At 35.6% G+C, this 21,956-nt stretch overlaps 1 protein-coding gene across 4 annotated transcripts in view; it reads left to right on the top strand.

Annotated features, from left to right (window-relative positions):
• The window catches only part of WASF3 (WASP family member 3), an 84,454-nt gene extending 66,288 nt beyond the window's left edge, over nucleotides 1-18,166 (top strand). For 3 of the 4 annotated variants that reach the window (XM_067290638.1, XM_067290656.1, XM_013962139.2), the window contains 7 exons: nucleotides 233-367; nucleotides 2,363-2,516; nucleotides 4,705-4,822; nucleotides 10,681-10,856; nucleotides 13,863-14,126; nucleotides 15,810-16,180; nucleotides 16,933-18,166. In XM_067290638.1, coding sequence (XP_067146739.1) covers nucleotides 233-367; nucleotides 2,363-2,516; nucleotides 4,705-4,822; nucleotides 10,681-10,856; nucleotides 13,863-14,126; nucleotides 15,810-16,180; nucleotides 16,933-17,090 — 1,376 coding nt within the window. In that variant the 3' untranslated portion in view covers nucleotides 17,091-18,166. Of the gene's footprint in view, nucleotides 1-232; nucleotides 368-2,362; nucleotides 2,517-4,704; nucleotides 4,823-10,680; nucleotides 10,857-12,810; nucleotides 12,978-13,862; nucleotides 14,127-15,809; nucleotides 16,181-16,932 lie in introns of all 4 variants that reach the window. The other variant, XM_067290665.1, reaches the window with a different exon arrangement.
• Nucleotides 18,167-21,956: the final 3,790 nt, after the last annotated feature.

Genomic DNA, 21,956 nt, shown 5'->3' on the forward strand with positions numbered 1-21,956 from the left:
TTTTAAGTAGAAGACCAACCAAGATGTTCAGGGAAATAGCTTTGAGTCAGAATTTAGGGTATACATTGAGATTTTGTCTGAATCTATTGCCCCAAATTTTGCTGAATGAAGAGCAGTGTTGTTATAATCCGTTATGTAGTGTGTTTTATTATAACTTCATGATACTGAAGTCATTTTTTGTGTGTTTGTAAGTCTTTAACAAAGGGATTTCACTGTCTGTTTTCCTCCATAGGCAAACATGCTGAAGACATATTTGGCGAGTTGTTTAATGAGGCCAACAGCTTCTACATCAGAGCAAATTCTCTTCAAGACAGAATTGATCGCCTTGCTGTCAAAGTTACCCAGCTGGATTCAACCGTAGAAGAGGGTAGGTAATTGCATGAAAGCATTGAGCCAGAAGTGATGTTGACAAGACCACAGTATTTAATTACACAGCAATCTCTGACTTTTCAAAGTAATTCTGAGCTGATGTAGTGTACAGTGCCACGGTTGATACTAGCACCTTTTTTTGCCACCTTAGAAAAGACACCAAGAACTATATGGGAACAGAAACTAAGCTATTATTGGGTTGCTGTTCAGCTTAGGTTTTGAGGCACATTGTGGTGGTAACATGAGCAAAATAGATGATATTCCTACTGGACTTGTTCCATGCTGAGATGGATGAAGTCAGTCTTCCTGATTTTGAAATAGAACATTTTTGGAAATGTAGAAACCCAGTAGAGGGTTTTCTGTGGTTTGTTTTTTTAACATCTCATTTGTATTATGGAATACTTTCTGGTTATTTTCTAGATTTCAGTGAGTTATTAAAAACAGTCTTTTGAAAGGGGAAATGTGTGTAGGGACTGAGTTTTTCATAAGATTTTATTTTAAATTGACCTCAGTTATTATTCCTGTATTGCTAATTGTCTTTCAAATTAATAAGCTATATATAGACAAACTGATGTGACTTTACTGTCAGTAGGAAATCTAATTAGCTATTTGGCTCTAGAAATTGAAATTTTTATAATAACTCACTGTAAGTTGGTTGTCAGTAATTCTGAATTTATATTTCTGGGTAGCTTAGTCATTTAAGTAAAAAATAATTTGCTAGGCCAATTTAAAAAACCTTTAGATTTAATTGCATCAGTGTTTTCCAACATTCTTAGCAAATTCATGTAACTAATACTGCAGTTGAAAAAAAATATTTTAAAATAAATAATTGAAGTTAAGATCTCAAAAGCATATAAAAAACTTACACTCGTAAGCTCCCTTAAATGTGGAATCTATGCTCTTTTGAATGTATTCCTTCAAACAAAAATGTAACAATTCAAACATGTACATTTGAAAAACTGCCTGAATTTATCTTATTGGTTCACTTACAGTCAGGTTTAAACAGAAATTACTTGTCAAAAATGGCGTTTTCATACTTCAGAGAAACTAAACAGGGAAAGGAGGACTTGGAATGAAATACTCTATTTCTAATTCTTAATCATTTTAAAGGCTACTGAAGAATCTAAGTGGTTTTGGAATGAGAGACAGGGCCTCACCACAGATCTAAAACATATTTGGGAGGGTAGTCTCAGTGGGATTCAGCTTTCATCATGACAAAGGATAACATAAAACTTGTACATAAAACTTGGTGCCTTTTCCTTTTACACATCATCTATACATTAACTTTTTGCCGTTATTGTTCAGTTAATATGCTAAATTCTCACAGTTTGTTCTGGAGACTTGATAAGTTAGATGATTGGGCAAGTAATATTAGATGAAATGTCAATAGATATAAAAAGAAAACAAGCAATGCAGGGCATTTGGGAGGAAAATGTTTGTGCTACTCCTATGACTTACAGTGTTCCAGAAGAGTTGTAACAGTTCAAGAAATTGTAGACAAGGCAGCGAAGGCTTCAGCTCTTTGTTCACCTGCACTCAAGAACCCATGCAGGTTGCCTAAAAATGGAAGAGAGCATGGAGAGCTTACTGCCACTTTTAAATCAGTGATTAACATTATCTGGATCTTCTTTTAGCAATGATCACTCCATTTCAGGAAAATTATATTAAAAATGAAAGAAAGACTAGCTAAAATTGTCAGAAACAGTTAAAAGTAACTTAAATCTTTCATTTGAGAAGAAAGATTGAACAGACTGGCATTGTTTGTCCCAGAATCATGTACATGAACACATATAATAAAAATATGTTATTGAAATATATATATATATATGCTGTTGTGCTTAAATATCATGATTATCTATGAAAGCTAAAATAAATATTTCGGTTTTACTTATATAGTTTGCTGAAAACATTTCAAATAACTAGCATAGAATGGATTTTAGTTTTCATTTGTGAAAAGTATGACCTATGAGAAATCTATTTTTATTTCTAATAGTATCATTACAAGATATCAACATGAAAAAGGCATTCAAGAGTTCAACGATTCAAGATCAGCAGGTAGTTTCAAAGAACAGTATTCCTAACCCAGTGGCTGATATTTATAATCAGAGTGACAAACCACCTCCTCTGAATATTCTTTCGCCTTATAGGTATGGAAACGTTAATTGCATACGTTCTTGTACTTTGCTATTTATGTCTTAGTTGTGTGTGGAGAATGATTACAGCAGAAGGGAAAAAGCTGTATTAGTTATTGAGATTTGCTTTGTTGAATATTTCAGTGATTTCTCTGTTCATGAAAACAAATGCTGTTATCACACTTACAGTTGTAAGTTGTACCTAACCCTGCAATCTAACAAAAATCATCATATTTCAGCATAATAATATTACATGGCAGCATGGGAGCTGAAGGCAAGTGCCATTGATTATGTGAAAAGTGTAAAGAAAATTAATAATACAATAAATAACACTGTCTTTGGTTTATTTATCTTGAAAGCTGGATTTTATTCCTTTTTCTTCCCTCCTCCCCTGTGCTTGCGCACACCCGCACCCACACCTACATTTTACCTTTCTTTTTCCTGGCTACTGACTGGTGAAGAAAACAGCAGCAAGCAGGACTTCATTTTCTAGTTTCTGTTAAATTTATAATTGTTTGCAAAATTAGTCTCATTTGTCTTTTTTTAAGGGTGTGAACAACGTGTTTCACTGTGTCCCTTAAATTTGGGGAGGTACTAGATTACAAGACTAAGGAAGATAGTTCAATATAATTAACATCGGTTACGGCTTTAATAGGAAGCCTAATATTTATCTCATGAGGTATCTGTGTAAAGCATGGACTCAATTTGCGGTAACTTATGTGTAAAATTTTTTAGGAATGACATAGGAATGTGTTTGCAGAGTATTTTTCTGCAAGCTTTTACTTGGAAGGTAAAATTGTTAGATTTATAGCTGAAGTATACTTTTCTCCCTACTGCTACATACAACCGTGTTTGATTGTTTTTTTATGGGTGGCCAGTTAATACGAGTCAGTCAACTGTTCTGCACAGTTATGTCCTAATATGTATCTGGATGACAGTAACAGTGAGATTTATTGTGTTTTTCCAGTTTTATTAGGGATGCACTAGTGAAATATACTTAAATTATATTTCTTGATAAATCTTTTAGATCTGTTGAAGTTAAATTATTTGTATTTGCCCTGCCACTATTATGATGAAAAAAGTACTAAGTTTAAACTAAACTCAAACTATAGTCTGACCAAAGCTGGAGGGGTAGAAGAATAACCCCTTCAATAGCTCAGACCTTTGTAGAAAAGAGATCTAACACCCAAATGTAAGGGACTTAGGGCTGTATCATCAGACAGCAGTTGCACAGTCTCCCTGTGTTGGATCTCCATCACTGTTGATCCTGCAAGAAGAAATTTGGGTTCAGCTGCCACCAGAATTTGTGTAGGAAGAAATTAGGATCCACAGCTAAAAGGGACACTGAAGGACACCAATTTAAGAAGTTAGACTGGGATCACTGTCATATGCTGTTTGGACCATGCCAGCTGCCCTGCTGTGTTGAATCCCTCTGCCCCCATTCCTTCCTGAACATGTAGGATTTCAGAAGATTCCCTATTTTCACACCATGGCATCAAGTATTTATTCCACTCCAATTTGATAGCATACCCTTTCAGTGGCTCCTTAGCCTAGGTGACCCTGGTTCCAGGTGGTTCCCTGCTGCCAAGTGCAGCCAGCAAGCCCAAATCAGCTCAATCACAAACCCTCCTAGGACAGTGCAGTGGAATTCAGTCTTCTGTTCTCCACCCCCTTCCTAGCCCTCCTCTTGAGCTGGAAGAGCCCATTTTGAGTAGTGCTGTCCTGTTCTTCCTGTCATAAGGACGAAGGTTCTCAGGCCTACCCTGTTCCCAAATTCAGATCCTAAACCCTGTCTGGATTTAGCCAAATCCTCCTCTTCTAGTCCTTCTGAATCAGTTGGTTGCATTCATAACTGAGGCTGCTCTGTCCCCTGCACATCCTGTCTCGAGACTGATCTTCTTGCAACATCAGGGAATTTCACTCCAGTGCGGGAGCCCAGACAGCTCCTGCTGAGGTCTGCCGAGGCACAGTCTGAAAGCATGCCTCCCTAAAGGCAGCAGATTCCACCCCTTTTCCCTGAAATCCTTGGCACGAACCAAGCAAACTACAAACTGTAATTACCAAGAGTGGTGTATAGTACACTTGCCATGCTGTCATCCTATAGCGCAAAAAGATTAAGCTTAAACAATCCTCAAAGGTGAGCTTTGTTAGTTTAAAAATACTAATTCATATCATTTTAGCTTGTGTTCTACTGTATTTGCAGGGATGATAAGAAAGATGGATTAAAGTTCTATACTGATCCCTCCTATTTTTTTGATCTTTGGAAAGAAAAAATGTTACAAGATACTGAAGATAAGCGAAAAGAGAAGAGGAGACAGAAGGTAAAAGCAAAAACATAACAGAAGAAATATATATTATACTTTCATGTACACTTGTCCAGACATAAAAATTGCTAGGTCCTACTTAGTTTATATGTGTGGAAAGGCAGTTCCTCTTTAGACGTGGCTGTAGATTTAGAGTTGGTTCAGTTTTTATAGTTCATGCTGTCTATTTTAAGAAGCTGGCAAATTGAATGTTAGGATAACTGTAGTTATTTTTCAACATAACTTCTTTAATCCCTTGCCAGTATCTGCTTATTAATACTTAGCAAAATAGCCCTGCTCTACTTCAAAGAAAAAACTGTATGATTTAGAGAAAAAAGGAATTTGAATTACAGTTTTCTTTATTTTCATAATTTTTTTATCCAGCAGCATCAACTCCTGTAGCAAAACGTGGACTTATTCAGCAATGCATATTCTGTTGGGGTTTTAATTCCTTTATAGTAACTCTCTGCTTTTCTAAACCTGTTAGAAGTTAGTAATAGATAACAGATAATAAATTTATTCTGCAGTTCAGCAATGGGAGCAGATGTACTTTAGGAGAAATATTCTTTGTTTCCTCAAAGTTTAAAAAACAAAAGAAAATTAAGGTTTTTTCATAGAAAAGTGTCTTTAGTCCTTCTGCAGTCTGTTCAGCAGTTTGATCAGAGATGTATATTCTGATGCTCTCAAGATACTTTAAAAGTGGATTTTAATTTTGAATAAAAAATTTGTTTCTGTGTACTTCTGCAGCTTTTTTTGCTGTCTTTTTTTTTTTTTTGATCAAATCTTACAGAGTCATAAGATTCTTGAAGATAATCCTAAGAAAAAGGGAAGAAGGAAAGCTTGATGAAGCAACAACTGTCTATCTTATCTGGCAGGTAGCTGCCCTTCTAGATAGGTTTGGTGAGAAGTAAAGGATTTAAAAATAAAAGGATTCCAAACAAGGTGAACAGGTTGCTTAAAGGAATTAGAAGATAGTTTTGTGGTAGACACTAAATATAAATATGCTAATGTATACAATACCAGCTTAGAAATCAAAATACAGAACATGCCTGGGAAGCTTTAATATTCTGATTTTATTAAGTGAAATTTGTTCCTTGTTCCTGTTGCTAGACAAAACTTTCTGCCTACAACATTTTTAAGCAAAAGATGAAGATTTGGTTTAACCAAAGCATTTAGTGGATTCACGTTTTAAAAAGTTTTGGAAAAATTAATTCAGATCTTCCTGATCGGACTCCGATTCAAAAAGGTTTTCTGTTTTGACAGGTGTCTCAGTATTGAAATACGAAATAGAGCTGAAAAAGCTGAGTAAGCATTTTCAGCAGAAGAAACTCAGTCTGAAGGAAAATATTGGGAAATATTCATTTGTTTTTTGGTATAATTGTGTACAAATTTGTACGCAAAGTTATAATCCCACTATATTCTCAGTATCATAAGTCACAGAGGTGACTGAAAGATAGGAAAACAATTATGACAAATTTTAAAGCAGCTTTCATTCTCCAGTTTAGTTGTTCCTTTATTAATGTCATTCAGCGTTTCTCTGTGGAAAAAAAAAATGTAAACAATTACAGCTTTGTTTTTTTTTTTTTCTCCGCAGCCTTTTTTTTTCCTTTCCAATTTAGAGCTTGTCACTAGGGAGAGGAATAAAAAGAAACTATCAACTGAAGAACTAAATTCTTCATTCTGGTTTGATATTAGAAAGCAAAAGAGCTAGGGAAAAATTGGAAAACTGTTTTTTAAAGACCACCTCTGGAACCAAGTTTCACTTGAAAAAATGTTGATAGTGTTAGAAAGATTTTCATAAAACCACTTTTTTATAAACTTGTTTTCAGACTATATTTTAGATAATACATCTCACTTGTTTCCGTCCGTGGTATATTTTGTGTAGATTTTAATCATTTTATCATGGTATACAAAATAGATAGAAAATATTCTTAATCCCAATCGTATAGAATTTGGTTAAATATGAAAAAAACACCTAACAAGAACAGAATTTGCATAGGTTGGTGTGACTTTATGTGATAGGTGGAAATCTGTCTTTTAGCTCTGCAGACGCTGGTGTGCAAGCTTGCGTCTGGAAGCTTGAGAGAGCTGGAGGGAGGTGGATGAAACGTCCCAGGGACACTGTTAGTTTCATAGGCTGCTTAACGGACTCTCATTTTCTTTTGTTCTTGTCCTTACAATAGCATTGCCTGGTAATGAATCCAGGGCATCTATTATGGTTTTTTGTGGCTGAAGTTACATTTTGAATCTACTAACTGAGAATTCCTCAAAAAATTTGTGTTTTACAGAAGCACAGAATACACAAGTCATTGAGAGACTGTGGGCAGATGAAGTAATCTGTATTGTTTAGAGTGTTATAAACTAGATATCCAGATGCAGTCCTACTCAGCTGACCAAATATAGCTGGTTTTTAGCTTCAACTGCTTGTGTGGTCAGTGAAGATTAAGAATATTCCTTGCCTCAGAGGATTTGTTTTCTGGTGTCATTTTGCTCATTTGCCTTACACGTTTGAGCAACAGGAAATTTGTGAGGTGTTTCATTCTCTTACCTTTAAGTATCATATTTATTTATTGTTTCAGTATTCAGTTTAACCGGAGAAATTTAATACAGACTTTCTCTGATTTGGGTCTTTCAGATGAACATTTTCTCCAAAGACATTGTAATTTTAATTCTTTGTAAATTTAAAAACTATGGGATAGTCTCCTGTTCTTTACTGGTAAGCTTTCAGTAGGTCTGTGGGTAAGACTTCAGTGTGGCTGGTTTTAACTTTTACATATATCAGCAGTATTCTGAACTGGATAACCTTAGACCAGTTGTTAACCAAAACAAAGTTGTTCTACTTTGCTTTTTTTTGTTCACCTTTTTTTTTCCTGAGGAATGATTACAGTTATTTAAATAGTTAGAATTTTTTTAATTTTTGGCTTTTGTATACTTGCATTTCAAAAATCATTCTTGATGACTTGTGACTGGTAGAATGGGAAATTTGGAAAGTCAAGAAAATACACTAGACTCACACTTCCAGTTTTTTGAAAGTATTGCAAATACTTGCTGAAGCTACTTTCTGTTATCAGCTCTTGTTCTTTATTAAAATGCTTTAAATATCATTTGCTAACTCTTGATGCCAGTGTAAAAATAAAATAAACTTACCCGTTTGATGGCTCTAACTCTGTTTGCTGCGTTTACTGAAATCATTTCCTGCCAATAGCTGAACGGTGTTCCTGTTTTCTAGCCTAACCTACAGCATCCATTTGTCTACCGCAGTTTCTACTACCTGTCAGTTATAAAGAAGTAAATGTTTTATACTTAGCTTTCCTGAGAAAGATATTTCTAATCGTAGTTATTTTTAAAGGCTTCAGCTCCCCCAGAACTCTGTTGTCATTGCCCTAAGTACTTAAAACTAGAGCTGTCACTGTTGTTTGCCAAGGTGATGAAATTATTTGTCCAGTATACAAGTGCTAATAAAAACCTTCACTGTTACTGAAACAAGATAAAACTACCTTGTTACAGGCTTGTGTGTTTTTTTCTGCTGCTAGTAATAGGCCTGCCTCATTAATTTGGAAGAAATGAAATGTTTTAGAGATGTGTTTCTATAATATTTAACCAAAGAAAAAGTAGTTTAAAAATAATTTTAAAAAGTAGATTAAAAATAAATAAAAAAGTAGAGTTAAGTACTGTTCAAGTAAAAAGGACATTTTTATTCATTTGCATACCTACATGGTTTTATTTATTTATACATACATATATAGATATATGTATTTATCTTTTCCATAAAAACATAATGATTGCTTAAAAATATCTTAAATAGGTGATTACATATAAACAGTCACATAAGCACTCCTGACTGTGCCATAGTTGTATCGAAATCATTATCTTCCAGAGAGCAGTACATTGTTCAAAAGGCCGATATTTCTTTTTTCTGAAAACTTACAAGAAATACATGATACTAATGAATCTTAGAGGATGGAGTTATTAATCTGTGAGAAGAAAAAACTAAAGCATACTTTCAATTAACTTAAAGGATTTTTAGTACTTTCCTCTCAAATCTATTATGAATAGGTAACAAAATCTAAATAAATGAACCAGGATAAAAGTCGGAAATTAAAACAAATTAAATTTTGCAGTGATCAAATGAAAAAGATGTAAAGCATTTAGCAGGCATATATTCAGCAATGGAAATTAGCAAAGCTTCATATATTCAAAATAAAGCATGACTGAATCTGTTTCCCTTCTGCTCCACTTCCTACATTGGGAAATTCTGGTATGAAGAAATTATATTAAAGGAGACAGTAAAACACTACATAACCTGAGCACAGAAGAGGGTGATTCTAAAAGAAGTTTGGGGAAGAGAAAGAATTAATAGATGGCAATTAAGAACCGGAGTAATGACTCTTATTTGACATTCATCGCATCAAAAATCTATTCACTGCAGGGTCCAGGAATCAACAAGCGTTGTTAGCAACATTTGGATGTTTAACTTCAAAAAGCTTTTCTGTCATTCTTAATGCTAACAGATGTGGATCAGCAGGTCCCTCATAGGGACATGCATGGGACAAGCAAGAGATCCAAAAAGAGGGCAAGCAAGCCATTTGATAGTTGTTAGTGGTGTAAAGCCAAATAAACTGTATCAGTATTATTTATCAGTGCAATTTGATGGTTGCAGGAAAATATGCATGTTCATCCATGTGACATACCTTTTTCCTCCTCATTTTGGGTGGGACTGTGTGGCTTTCCAGCTATCATGCCTTGCTATAAAGGTAGAGATTCAACAAGGAAAAGATTAGATATTGACATTTTACTGGACTCCTTGCTCAATACAATTGAATATTACTGCAGTTCTTAGATAGGAATATAATTCTTTTCCAAGAAACTGTATTTTTCTAACAGCCAAAAGTCTAATACCAAATTATTGATAGAAAAACCATCTTTAACCTATTTATGAAGTAGTATTGTAAGGCATGGGTTCTAGAGCCAACAGAAAATCCAAGACTCTTGTAAATATTGTGAAAAGGAGTAGGACATGAATATCTTTTTGAGTTTGGATAGTGCAAACTTGCCTATTGTCATACTGAAGCATCAGTATGATTTTATTTGTACTGAGTAGTGAGGGTGAGGTGAGGGAGACATTTCAGAGGTGCGAAAGCATTGAACCCCAGTATTAGAAGATCTAAGTGATATATAAACACTGGCATTCATTGGGCCTGAAATTTTATTGAAAGATTTCAAAAACTAAACCAACTGATTTGTCGTGAAGCTACTAAGCTGTAATATATCACCTGAATATTACTGACACATTGCAGAGAGGATTAGTGTCATTCATTTTGTAGAAGATAACGGGAAGCAAGAGTGAGGAGAAACTGGGAGGAATTGTGGTGGTTTGTTTATCAATCAGATCTAAGAAGGGAGAGTAAGTTAGAACAGCGAAACTCATTTCGCATAGAATGTGAAATGAATTGGATAGTGTTACCATTTCTTCCATATTTTTCTAAGGCCTGAGCAAATTCAACATATTCTCATAATATTGGTTTACAGGAGAAAGAAATTAAAAGCACTTCAGGATGGTCTAAATAAAAAACACAATGTCAGGAGAAGCTTTCTAGCTTTTAAAATCAATGAGTTCTGTCTGTATTGGGGAAAAATAGTAGATCAGTATCACACTAGCATCTACATCTTACGGAAAGAGGCCAAGGCAATATTCTTACTTCCGAATGAAGGTCATAGCTTAAGGAGTCATCTTTAGTGCAGAGAAATTTTATGTAAACTTGTCTTCATCCGTAAGCCTAGTCTTATTTTCATGCGCTCTAACTGCATTTTAACCTGCTTTTTCCTTTCCTTTTTTTCTCTCTTTGCATGCTGTATTTCTTTTGTTTGAACATTAGGAGCAAAAGCGTATAGATGGCACCACTCGTGAGGTGAAAAAGGTTAGAAAAGCCAGGAACAGACGCCAGGAGTGGAATATGATGGCATATGACAAAGAGCTTAGACCTGACAACAGGTTATCTCAAAATGTGTACCATGGAGCATCTTCCGAGGGATCACTGTCCCCAGATACTAGGTCTGTTTACAATAAAGCCATTTGTTATACCGCAGTTGTACATTCAGAAATACTGAGTAGATTTAGGTGTTTTTATAGGTTGGGAATGTAACAGTTATAATAGACAAAATATACAATAAATGTTTTACAGCTCTTCTCAAAATTCTCTTAAAGCATATATAATATAACGAATTATAGAATTAATCAAAATTTTCTTCCTCTACCTCAGACGAGCATTTTGTCATCATAATTTAGCAAAAAGTTATTTCACTATAGTGTATGACATATGCTTTGTATTTGATCTTGAGTAGCTGTAGATGCAATAGTATTTAAATCTGTCTTTACTAGATAATATCAATACCTCTTCTTTCAACAATGGTTTGTCATATGTTATGCTGCTGATAGCTTAATAAATATTTTTCTGTAAACAATGACATAATCATTTCAGGATTTAGCCTCTTGGAGATCTTCAAATATTTTTTTCTTTACACAAGAAACGCACAAGAAATAATTCAGGTAATCAACTCAGTCAGGCATAGAGGGAACAGTTCTGCTTTGTCAGTGTTCTGCTTGTCTATAAAGCAAGCTACAAATCCAGATGCAAAATTATTGCTTGAAATAGATCACTTTGAGTGAAAATCGCTGCTTAGAGACACACAGCAGAATTGGTCTTCATTGTTCTTCTCCCCAAATGTGTATGAGATTCTCTTTGAGCTTGGTGGGAGATACACTGTCTTGGTGTGCACAGCACATCTGAGTCTGGTCACTAACTTGGTCTCACTAGAGAATTTTCCCTCTTATTTTGTTTTCTCTGTTTGTTATAGTTAATTGCTAGCTGAAGTGTAAGGAATAAACAAAATCTAGTGAAAAACTGTTTCACAATTTAGTTTTATTTAAATTGTTGAATAATTAGGATAAGGAAACAGCCACCATTGCAAAAGAGCAGACTGATATCTTTAGTCTACTGTCCAGCTGAGATTATTGAAAAAATCTGCTCAGAACTTTGTATAACTAATGTTTCGGTCTCAGTGAACAGTAATTGTCTTGTAACTGAAACAAAAAATTTCAGGGAAATTGCTACTGCTCTTTCAGTAATATGTCCAGACCCCCCCCCCCCCAATCTAAAGTACTTTACCATCAGGTTTTTTTAGTGAGCTATATTATCTAATGCAAATCTCCTTTTTGTCAGTCTGTAATGTTTCATTAAGACTGCTTTCCAAAGGTTGATCTGCTAAGATGACATTGGTGTCCAGCTATCAAATGCCAGATGTGGATTTTTTTTTTCATTTCTGATCTCTGTCTTTGAAACATTTCAAGTCTTTTTCTGGCCTTAACACTTTGCTTCCAGGATTCCTGCGTGTAGAGTCACATTGAAACGATTTGTCTTTTTATCTCCCCGCAGTGTCAAAATGTGTTTGATTACTTGCAGATACCCATAATAGTTGCAATTTGTGACATTTCATTAAGCAGAAATTGTAAAGATGCATCATTATGTTAGCTATGGATTTTACGGTATGACAGACATATTGTACTTATTATAAAACTTAAAAGGTTTATATATGTGAGGAATTTTAAATTTCAGTGGATCAGATACCAGGGATTGAACCCTGAAGTCTTTATTTTACATGCATCAAGAGTTCTTAATTTTGTGACTAGTGGAGAGAAAGTTTTCTGTTTTTATCTTGGTGTAGTCTTAATTGTAGGAGCTAAGCTATAAAAAGCCTAAAGAGCATGGTCCGTGTAGAAGGAGGTCTTGTTTTCAGAGACATTCTTATGCTGACAGCTACTGTGTGAGCATTGTGTTTTAAATAAGGTCCTAAGGAAATGTTTGTAGTTATATCGTGATTTTTTATGTTCAAATAAAAAATGCTCATATTCCTCCTAGTTTGATAATTGTAGAACTTAAGCATTAAAGGTTGAAATCTAAGTTTCCAGACTGGCAATTTACAATGTATTTGTTATACTTGCACTTCAGAGAGAGAAACACAAGCTGAATCCAAACAGAAACCAGCAAATTAATGTGAGAAAAGTAAGAACAAGAAAAGAAGAGTGGGAGAGAAGGAAAATGGGCATTGAGTTCATGAGTGACGCAAAGAAAATGGAGCAGGCAGGAAGCATGAAAGAGGACAAAATGCCCAAAGGGTTTGTCATTTTGTTCTACTCAAAGCCCTGGCTTTTTGTTGCTTGCCTTGCTTCCAGTCTTAGAGATAAGTGCATCAGTTTACTCTGTTCACTAAAAGCCAGGCTGCACGGTTGTTCATTACTAATACAATACAGCTTTGTGCAGTAATGGGATGAAGAGATCCTTTTGCTCCCTCTCTTGGGCTTATTTGACAGAGCATCCTAGACTTTGTATCTTTATGAACTCTCTGCTCAACTAATATTTACATTTCTCAGTTTCTCTAAGCTTTTCCAACAAAACTATTCGTGCAAACAAAATAAAAAGCATTTTCTAACTTTTGAAATTGGTTCTCTCTGCTTTGGTGGAATTGGTTCTCTCTGCTTTGGTGAAATATAATCTTCTGCATAATCGTGAGTGCTTGCAATGTGGCTTTCATTTTTCTGCTGCCGTTGTTAACTTAAGGCCAACGTGATAAATGTTATCATTTCAAACAATGGTCTGTCAAAACCATCCCCCAAAACAGTATGCTTCCTCGTGGCTACTAAAGAACTCTCAAACCCAGAGAAAGCTCTTTCTAATTTTTTTTCTTTTTTAAAGTTTGCGCTATAAGAGGACATTCTGCTGCAGAGTTAACATGCCAAAATATTGCAGTTGTTCAATTTTAGTCCTCCTATGCCAATTTGTCTGACTAATTTATTTTCAAGTCATGTGAAACTGAACCATGATTTTTTGTTGCTTTTGTTTTTGTGTCTTTGATGGGCTGACAAGGGAATGGTGCTTCATAATTAGGGAGCAATGTTGTAAGAAAAATGATTCAATTTTTAGCTTTACTGGTGAGCTATTTAGACAATATTCTACCACACTCATATAATGTGTTCTTCTGCATCCATTTACTTTAATTTTAGGTCCCATGCATCTGATGTTACAGATTATTCTTATCCTGCTACTCCGAATCATTCCCTCCATCAGCAGATAGCAATGCCTTCATATGGAACAGGAGATGGTCCACAGTATATGGGAGTACCCCAAAGCCATGAGCATGAATACAGACCTCCTTCTACCACAGTACGACATGCTACTTTAAACAGACCTCAGCAGCCACCTCCACCTCCACCCCAGCCTTCAGATGGCCAGCACAGTTCAGTACCTGTGGTACCAGCAGAATATGGGTAAAACTCCTGATTTACTCCAGTGTATTCTTGACAAAACTAGAGGGATGCATGTTTTTCATAGCCATCATAACGTGTAGTGCATACATTGTACAAAAATAACAAATCCCTCTAGTTATCTCACTGAGGAGGACGGAGGAAATTTAATATAATCTTTATGTATAAACTGAACTTGGATGAGGAAATGGTGAAAGCAGAAATCATGAACTGTGTATTGAATGTACTGAAATCAATATGCTTGTAAAATATTAAAGATTCCTAATGTAATATTAAAAAGGGGACAGTTTTCCTTTATAATGAAAAGTAATTACAGCATAGTTAATTGAATAATATTTCAAACTGCAAGAAAGGTGCAGAAAAAGGATCTTTGAATGTGATTGATGTGGCAATCTCTGTGTTGCATCCCTGAAATGGTTTGGAAAGGAGCTTATAATGGGATAGGAAGGGATCTCCTCAGACACTGACTCTAGTTCCCTGCTGCCACAGACATCTCCATAATTCCATTTACACATTTATCAGATTACCATGTAGACGTTTTGCCTGAAATTTTGAAGGAAGTTTTGCTTCATAGCATTGGTTCTCTGATAGGAAGAAATCATTTCTTTTCCATCCTGAATCTATTTCTAACCAGTCTGTACCTATTCATTCTTGTGCCAACATTGTCCTTTTGCTTAAATAGCTTAAAACTTTCTGGTTGTAACCCCAGTGCAGTTGTATCCATTCTTGCCTGTGTTTTGTTAAGCTGGGCTAGCCAAGCCTTTTCACCTTCACATGGTGCATCCTGGGATAGCATTTGCCCTTTTCATGACTGTATCATGCTGTAGATGACTCACAGGTATGCTATGATGGACTGTGCCAGTCTGCTTTTTCTCTCAGTTATTTCCAGCTAGTCATTTCCCGGGTTATAACAGAAATTCTTGTGATTAGTCCCCAGGTACATGACCATTCACTTTGTATCACTGAATGTCATTAGTAACTTCCCTATAACCCCTCTCCCCTTTATACAGGTCTTTACCTATTTCAGAATTCCTATTCTAATTCTCCTTTCTCCTTTTTAACAATTCTGTTAATGACATTTTACCAAGTAAATTAGATCTTCCCTATTCTTTTGAAGTATCATTCAAATTTATCAATTTAATTAAATAATATTTGAATTGACAAACTTGATTAAAGAAGCACATGAGATGCATGATATACCTTTGGGTAAATCCTTCCATTCCTACTTTCCCTTTTCCTCCATGCCTGTCTTTTATTATTTCTTAACATTTGTTCTAAAGCCCTGTGTTCTGTGTAAGTGATACTCATAGTCTAATAGTTTTATTGCTCCCTTCTTAGTCATAGGTACTGTGCTTATTATTCTCACACAGTAATGTTTAGTAACATATGGCCGTATACTTAACTGGGTAGGAATAGTAAGATGAATCTTACTTTGTTTGTGGAGTAGTTTGATATGAATAGGGCTGAAAAGGGATTGTCCTTAAATATGTCATCTGCCTTAAATAAGAATATATTACCTCAATATTTGGTATTTCATATATTTATAATCATTTGTGTATTTAACGCATCAGTTTAAATTCCTTTCAGTTTTTGTTTTAGCTGAGGTTGGAGAACAGTTTAAAGGGATGGTGATTCTGTAAGTCCTAACTTTCAATGCAACAAATTTTTTTATTCTCTTTTACCTAGGATGCTTCCAGCTCAGATGGTGGATTATTACAATCCTACAGGTCCTCCTCCTCCTCCCCCTCCCCCTATGATTCCTTCAGCACAAACTGCATTTGTTAGTCCTCTCCAGCTCCCTGTGCCAGCTTCCCATTCTGGACTGGTGACTGGCTCCACATATGTTGCTACTCATCCTCCTCCTTCTAGTGCGCTTGTTGTCACGGCTCCTCCTCCTCCTGGCCCACCTCCTCCCCCTCCAGGCCCCCCTGCTGCAGGTTCATCCCTCTCTTCCTCCCCGATGCATGCTCCTCCAGTTGCTGAGACAAAGCGGCATGAACCTGCACAGCCACCAATAAGTGATGCGCGAAGTGATCTTCTTGCTGCCATTCGTATGGGTAAGTGGACATGGAGTTTTAGCAATTCCTTTTCTTCAGTGTAAGAACTGTATTTTCAAGAGATGTGAGTTCAGGGGTCCTGTTCCCAGCTAGGCAGAATTTCAGTGTGAGAATTAGTTAACCACAGGTACCACAGACATATTCTAACACTTTCTGCTTTTCAGGGTACTAACCCTTGTCCACCCTGACTTCAGACCTATTCCTGAAGCCTCATGTTCCCAGATGTAGAACTTTGTTAAATATATTCTAGTGTTTGTGTGAACATAATCAAATGAAACAGTACTTAATTTCATTATATGGAGTCTTCATTAGAAGTACATGGATTCTTGGTTTCTTCAGAAGAACTGAGTTATCCAAAACCAGGTTTCAGCCCAGTGAATGTAGCTTTGAAAGCCATTCTTAATCAGGGACTAATGGCTATTTCTTACTTTGCTTAGACTCTAGAGCTGTAGTTCTTATAGTGTTTCCAGACACAATTTTGAAGTCCTCCTTCTTCAGATCAAAAGCACTTGTACAGTCTTCAATGTTTAGTTTTAACTATTGTTGGTAATTTTAGAAGACTAGAAGCACTTAGTCTCTGAGTATGAATTCCAATCTACTTTATTTTTTGTCTGTTTCTCTTTACTGCTCTTCGTTGCTCAGGATTCTTTTTTTTCTTCCTGGATATATTGCTAGAATATAAAACTCACAACAATGTGGAATGAAAATTTTTTTGTACAGAGAACTTTGTGTGACAATAACTGTCTCTACAGGAATTCAGCTGAAAAAGGTGCAAGAGCAACGCGAGCAAGAAGCAAAGCGAGAACCTGTTGGAAATGATGTGGCCACCATCCTTTCAAGACGCATTGCTGTGGAATACAGTGATTCTGATGATGACTCAGAATTTGATGAAAATGATTGGTCAGATTGAAGCCTAGTACAAGCACAGTGGCAAGTTCATGAAATGTGGCTTCAGTGATCACTTTCTTAGCAAAATGTAAAGCAGGATGTTGACTTGCATTAAGGCTAGTGACTAAAGCATTAAAATTGAGTTGATATTATTCAGAATGCTGTAGCTTAGCAGCTCTGGTAATAATGATGTGATTATGCTTGTGCAGATCTGAAACTTGTCTTACCACATAATACTTATTACCACATAATACTTAAGTGCCACTAAATGTAGCAAATCATGTGCTGCATGCAAAATATGCTGCAGTTGTTGCACTGTTACAGAACCAGCATTTTATTTTACTTTCCTGGTCTACAAGGTGTAAAGTATATTTTTTTGACTTTGCATCTTATTCTTTAAATTTTGCAAACAACTTAGGTTACTTTGTGAAGTGGTCTGGTTGTTAGTCTTTGAGGAGAGTTAACTATGTGACTAAGTGAAGTGTTGAGATGCATAAATATATGATTTTTAGCTTTATTTTTTTAGATGCTAATTATGCCCACCTTAAAATACAGTAGATAGCAACTAAATATCTATTTACTCTATTTTTAATCACATCTGGGCTTAGCTTTTTAGCTTAGCTTAGCAAATAGGTTTGGATTTGTAGAATTTAACCTTTCTTTTTTCCTTAAAAATGTAGCAGATGATGAAATGTATGCTTTGAGAACTGAATCCACATGATCCTGTAGTTAATTTTTTGAGCAGACTGGAAAAGTTTGTAGCAGTAATAGCTCTTGGTTGCTGGCTGCTTATTGGGTAGAATCCTGGGAGGTCTCAGGTAGGTAGTCAATACATGTCCATATTACAAATGAAAGTTAAAATCCCTGTACAGCTTTTCAGTTTTATGATAGGGATCAGCTAGATTCAGAGACTTCATGGTAGATCTGACTGAAGCCATACCATCATAGCAGTGTAGAGAAGTTACTCTGCTATTACTAAAGAATGAAACCACGTCAGTACAGGTCTAGCAGTCAGATAAATTTCACAAGTATTAAACAAGTATTGTTTCTGAATAAGTTTTTGATTGATTTGTGTATATATAAAGTCATGAAAGATCATTTTCAGTTTCTGGTAGCATACTTACTCGAATTACCATTACTTTGAATGTTTTTCCTCTCCCGGTACCTCCCATTTATGTAACACTGGCAGTTAAAACAATTTAACGGCTGTTTAGGTACTATGCCATATATGTATGTGTGTGTGTATGTATGTGTGTGTGTATATATATATGTATGTATGTATACACACACTCTTTTCTCTCTTTCTCTAGCAAAAGTTGCTGCCATACAGTCTGCTTTTTCTATCATCTCTGTTTTCCTTTAAAAAAAAGTCATAATTTTTTTGCAGTGCAGTATTAAAATGTTCTTTTTTCTTCTTGACTGTGAGTCAGGCTGCTGCTTTGCCTAATGAGGCTTTTAAAAATGTATTCATAAGAGGGAGAAGAGCTCTTTCCTTACCAGATTACAGTTTTAATCTTTGTAACAGAGGTCTGTGTAATTCCAGGTCTAACATTTGGTAAAGCTCCTTTGTTCTGTAAGGCCTGTCTGTTTTTAAAAAATATATTACATAAAAAAAGGAATGGAAGATCTAACCTGTGTTTACACAGTAAACAGTTTTAGTCCTGAGAATATAACCAGTCTAATGCAATATTTGCATGCAAACTATTGGCTACTTTATTGCTGTTTAATCTGCATATGTTATTTCAATCTATGACAGTTGTTTTTCTGGTAGTGTGGCAAAACGCTTACCTCAATGTTTGTGTTAATGATCTATCATATGAAGTGCAACCGATCTCTGCATGATGGTGAGCAGCTGCAGCTCTCGTTAATGAGTGGCAGCTAAAGGTGCTCATCTCCTTTTCAGTTTGATCTGTTTTTGTCTTTGCCTTAAAATACAGAGCTAAATTCTGCTTTATTTTGTGCGCTGGAGTCTGAAATATGTGTATCCACAGCAAAGGACAGGATTTAGGCTATAACTTGATGATGGCTTTCATTAATGTATGAGAGATGGTTTGCTTTGGTCATAAGGATACACTCACACACTGGCTTCCAAAAGGATTTGTTGGATAAGTCAGATAAAAGTGCAACTCTGCAGTGTTACATCGCTAGATAGGTGGGGAGAGTACTCTCAGTATCCTTTTGATACATGCTGAAATGAAATATCCCAGCAGAAAATTCTTTCCATTCTACTGAAATTTGATAGGTTAGAAGATATATTTTATGAGCACAGAAGCTGAGTGTATCTGAAATTTTGTAATCTGCATTAATTTTAAATAATAAACATAAAACAAGTGATCAGTTGTGACCAGCTAAGATAGTGTAGATTTTTCAGTCATAGTAGCCAATCTGTTTTTCTGAACCTGGATTGTTGTCATTTTCCTTTCAGTATTTTATCAATAAAAATGTGAATTGAATTTAGTGATGTAAACTAACATTATTCTAGGCCATTTTATCAGTTTAATCTTACTTTGGGTTGTGAATAAGTAACAAATATGAATAAAAACTCATTTTTGAGCCTGTCTTTCTTTCCTTAAATTAGTAAGATTTTGTCATTACTCTTTACCCCTTATTGGTAAATAAAAGAAACGAAAATGTAACACTTCCAAATGTTATCTGTGACCCCAGGAAACACCATTTTACTGTGGCATTGGCTGGAGTCTGCATAACCAGACTTCTGTAGCAGCTCCTCTTAGCCTGCATCCTCCTTCGTTCTTGTTTCTTTTGCAACCTTGATTCAAGCTCTAAGTTGAAGTTGGTTGGTGTAAACAGATATTAATTTCCCTACGGGTAGTTTTAAATTCTGCCCAGTTCTTTCTGGGAGCCAAGATGTTGTTTAATGTGTTTCACTGAAAAATTATTTATCAGCTGTATTAGCTGATAAGCTCCCCCCTGCCCCTTTTTCTTTTTAAGAAAGAGGCGTTTGTAGGTTAATGACACCAAGCACAGTTTTGTAAAATGCAAGCTCATGTCTATCTGTTCACTACAAAAATCTTTTAATTAACCTTATTTGCAAAACATGGCAAGAGTGGCAAAGCCTAGGCTAAAACCTCATGTGGTAACAGAAGAGGCTTTTCATCATACTGGGAAGAACTCACAAATCAGTTGTAACTTAACAGAGTTACTTATGCACCTTAGATGGGCTTGGTTGTTCCCTGGGAAAATGAATTCATCTTTATTCTGTTAAACTGAAAATTTCTGTCCCTCTGGCACGCAGCTCTTATTTCACTGAAATTTTCCATCTGTGATTTGAATGTAATTCAGGTAATTTAGAACAAAGACACCAATTCTAAATACAGACTGAATAAATGAACTGGCAATTTTTGTTCAAAGGCTATTTTATGGTAAAGCAAGCTGGTCTCTTCTTTTTAGCAATGTAAATGCTCATTCATCATTTGGGCTTGGAGTTAGGATTGGTGATCATACTGAAGACATCACTCAGCATACTACCTTCTACAGCTTTAATGGTTATTTTCTTGAATGTTAAAGAATCTATTTCCATATGACTACACTGACATGTCAGTTGGATTTTAGGTATTTATTTTTAGGTATTTCTTCTTATTAACTAAGATGAACCGAATGAAGAAGAAAAAAATCTTACTGTAACAAGAGGGGTATGCTATTCAGAACAAGCTCAAAATTGAACTAGGTTTTGCACTTTGCAAATGAGGTTGAGAGGACAGGAAATTATTCTTTGTTGGAAATCTGTTCTTGTGAAGTATTTTGCAGGGTTATTTCTCTGTTGTGCTAGGCATTGTGTGTTAATAATAAAGAGATGTTGCCTTTCGCTTGAAGCTATGCAGCTTAAGTTATGACAGATGTGTACTTCCAAAAATGTTTAAAATATCACTATTAAACTGCACTGAATATAAATATGATAATAATGGAAATTTTGTGAAAATCTTGGGGCTAGAAGCTGAAGTTACACAGATTCAATCTTGGACTCAGATACTATTTCCTAGCAGTGGGGTAAAATAAATATTAGAACAGCTTATCCAAAGATGTCTTTGACAGAGATTTTTAAAGATGACATTGTACTTCTTCCTCCTTAAAACAAGGAAACAAACAAGAGTTCAATTTGGTCTAGTCTACTTTGGGAAAAGTTTCTTGTCCCGTGGAGGGCAGTCAACCTGACTGCATTGTTAATTATAAGTCTGAATTTTTAAGTACTTCTCGTACCAGTACATATATATATATATAAAACAGTGCACACAAGCGCAAGGATTTCAGCAGCTTGATGCAGCTTTGTAATCATGTTCTTAAGCACTCTCAATGTGCTCAGTGATGTAGGGGGAATGGAAATAAATGACAATCCCTGCTAGAATCCCTCGGGCTGTGGCATCTGCCACAAAACAGGAGTGATTTGTGAAGGTTGTTCAATGACAAGCTCAATTCTCTTGGCCTTTTAAAGAAGTGTGGGAACCCTGGAAGGACTTTAGGTTTCCAATCAGCCATTGTCTTTTATTAGAGAGGAGAGCAGAAAGAATGGGAACCCTGAAGAAAAATGTCCTTTAAGTACAAAACATGGAGAAGGATTTTTGTATTTTGCCTTCTCTAAGAATAGGAAGAAGCAAAGCATGGTTTTGCATGTTCTGTCACATATCTGTAGATTTCTTTGGAGAAATGTGTTCATGTCTGTGGGTGACATAGGTAAATGCTCATATGTGTGGAAAGCCCTCTCATATGTTTGTGCTGGACTGGGCTTTTTTTCAGCTACCTAAGGAAACAAGTAGCCTCCAGGAGATTCTTAGCTAAATATAGTAGTCTCTTTGGAGATTAATTCTTAATGTTGGAGTTAAATAAGAATGTTCTTATCTGATTAGCTGGAGCTGGGAGTACTTCTGTGCTTTTC

This window comes from Apteryx mantelli, chromosome 1 (genome assembly GCF_036417845.1).
Source record: "Apteryx mantelli isolate bAptMan1 chromosome 1, bAptMan1.hap1, whole genome shotgun sequence".
Taxonomy (NCBI): Eukaryota; Metazoa; Chordata; class Aves; order Apterygiformes; family Apterygidae; genus Apteryx; species Apteryx mantelli.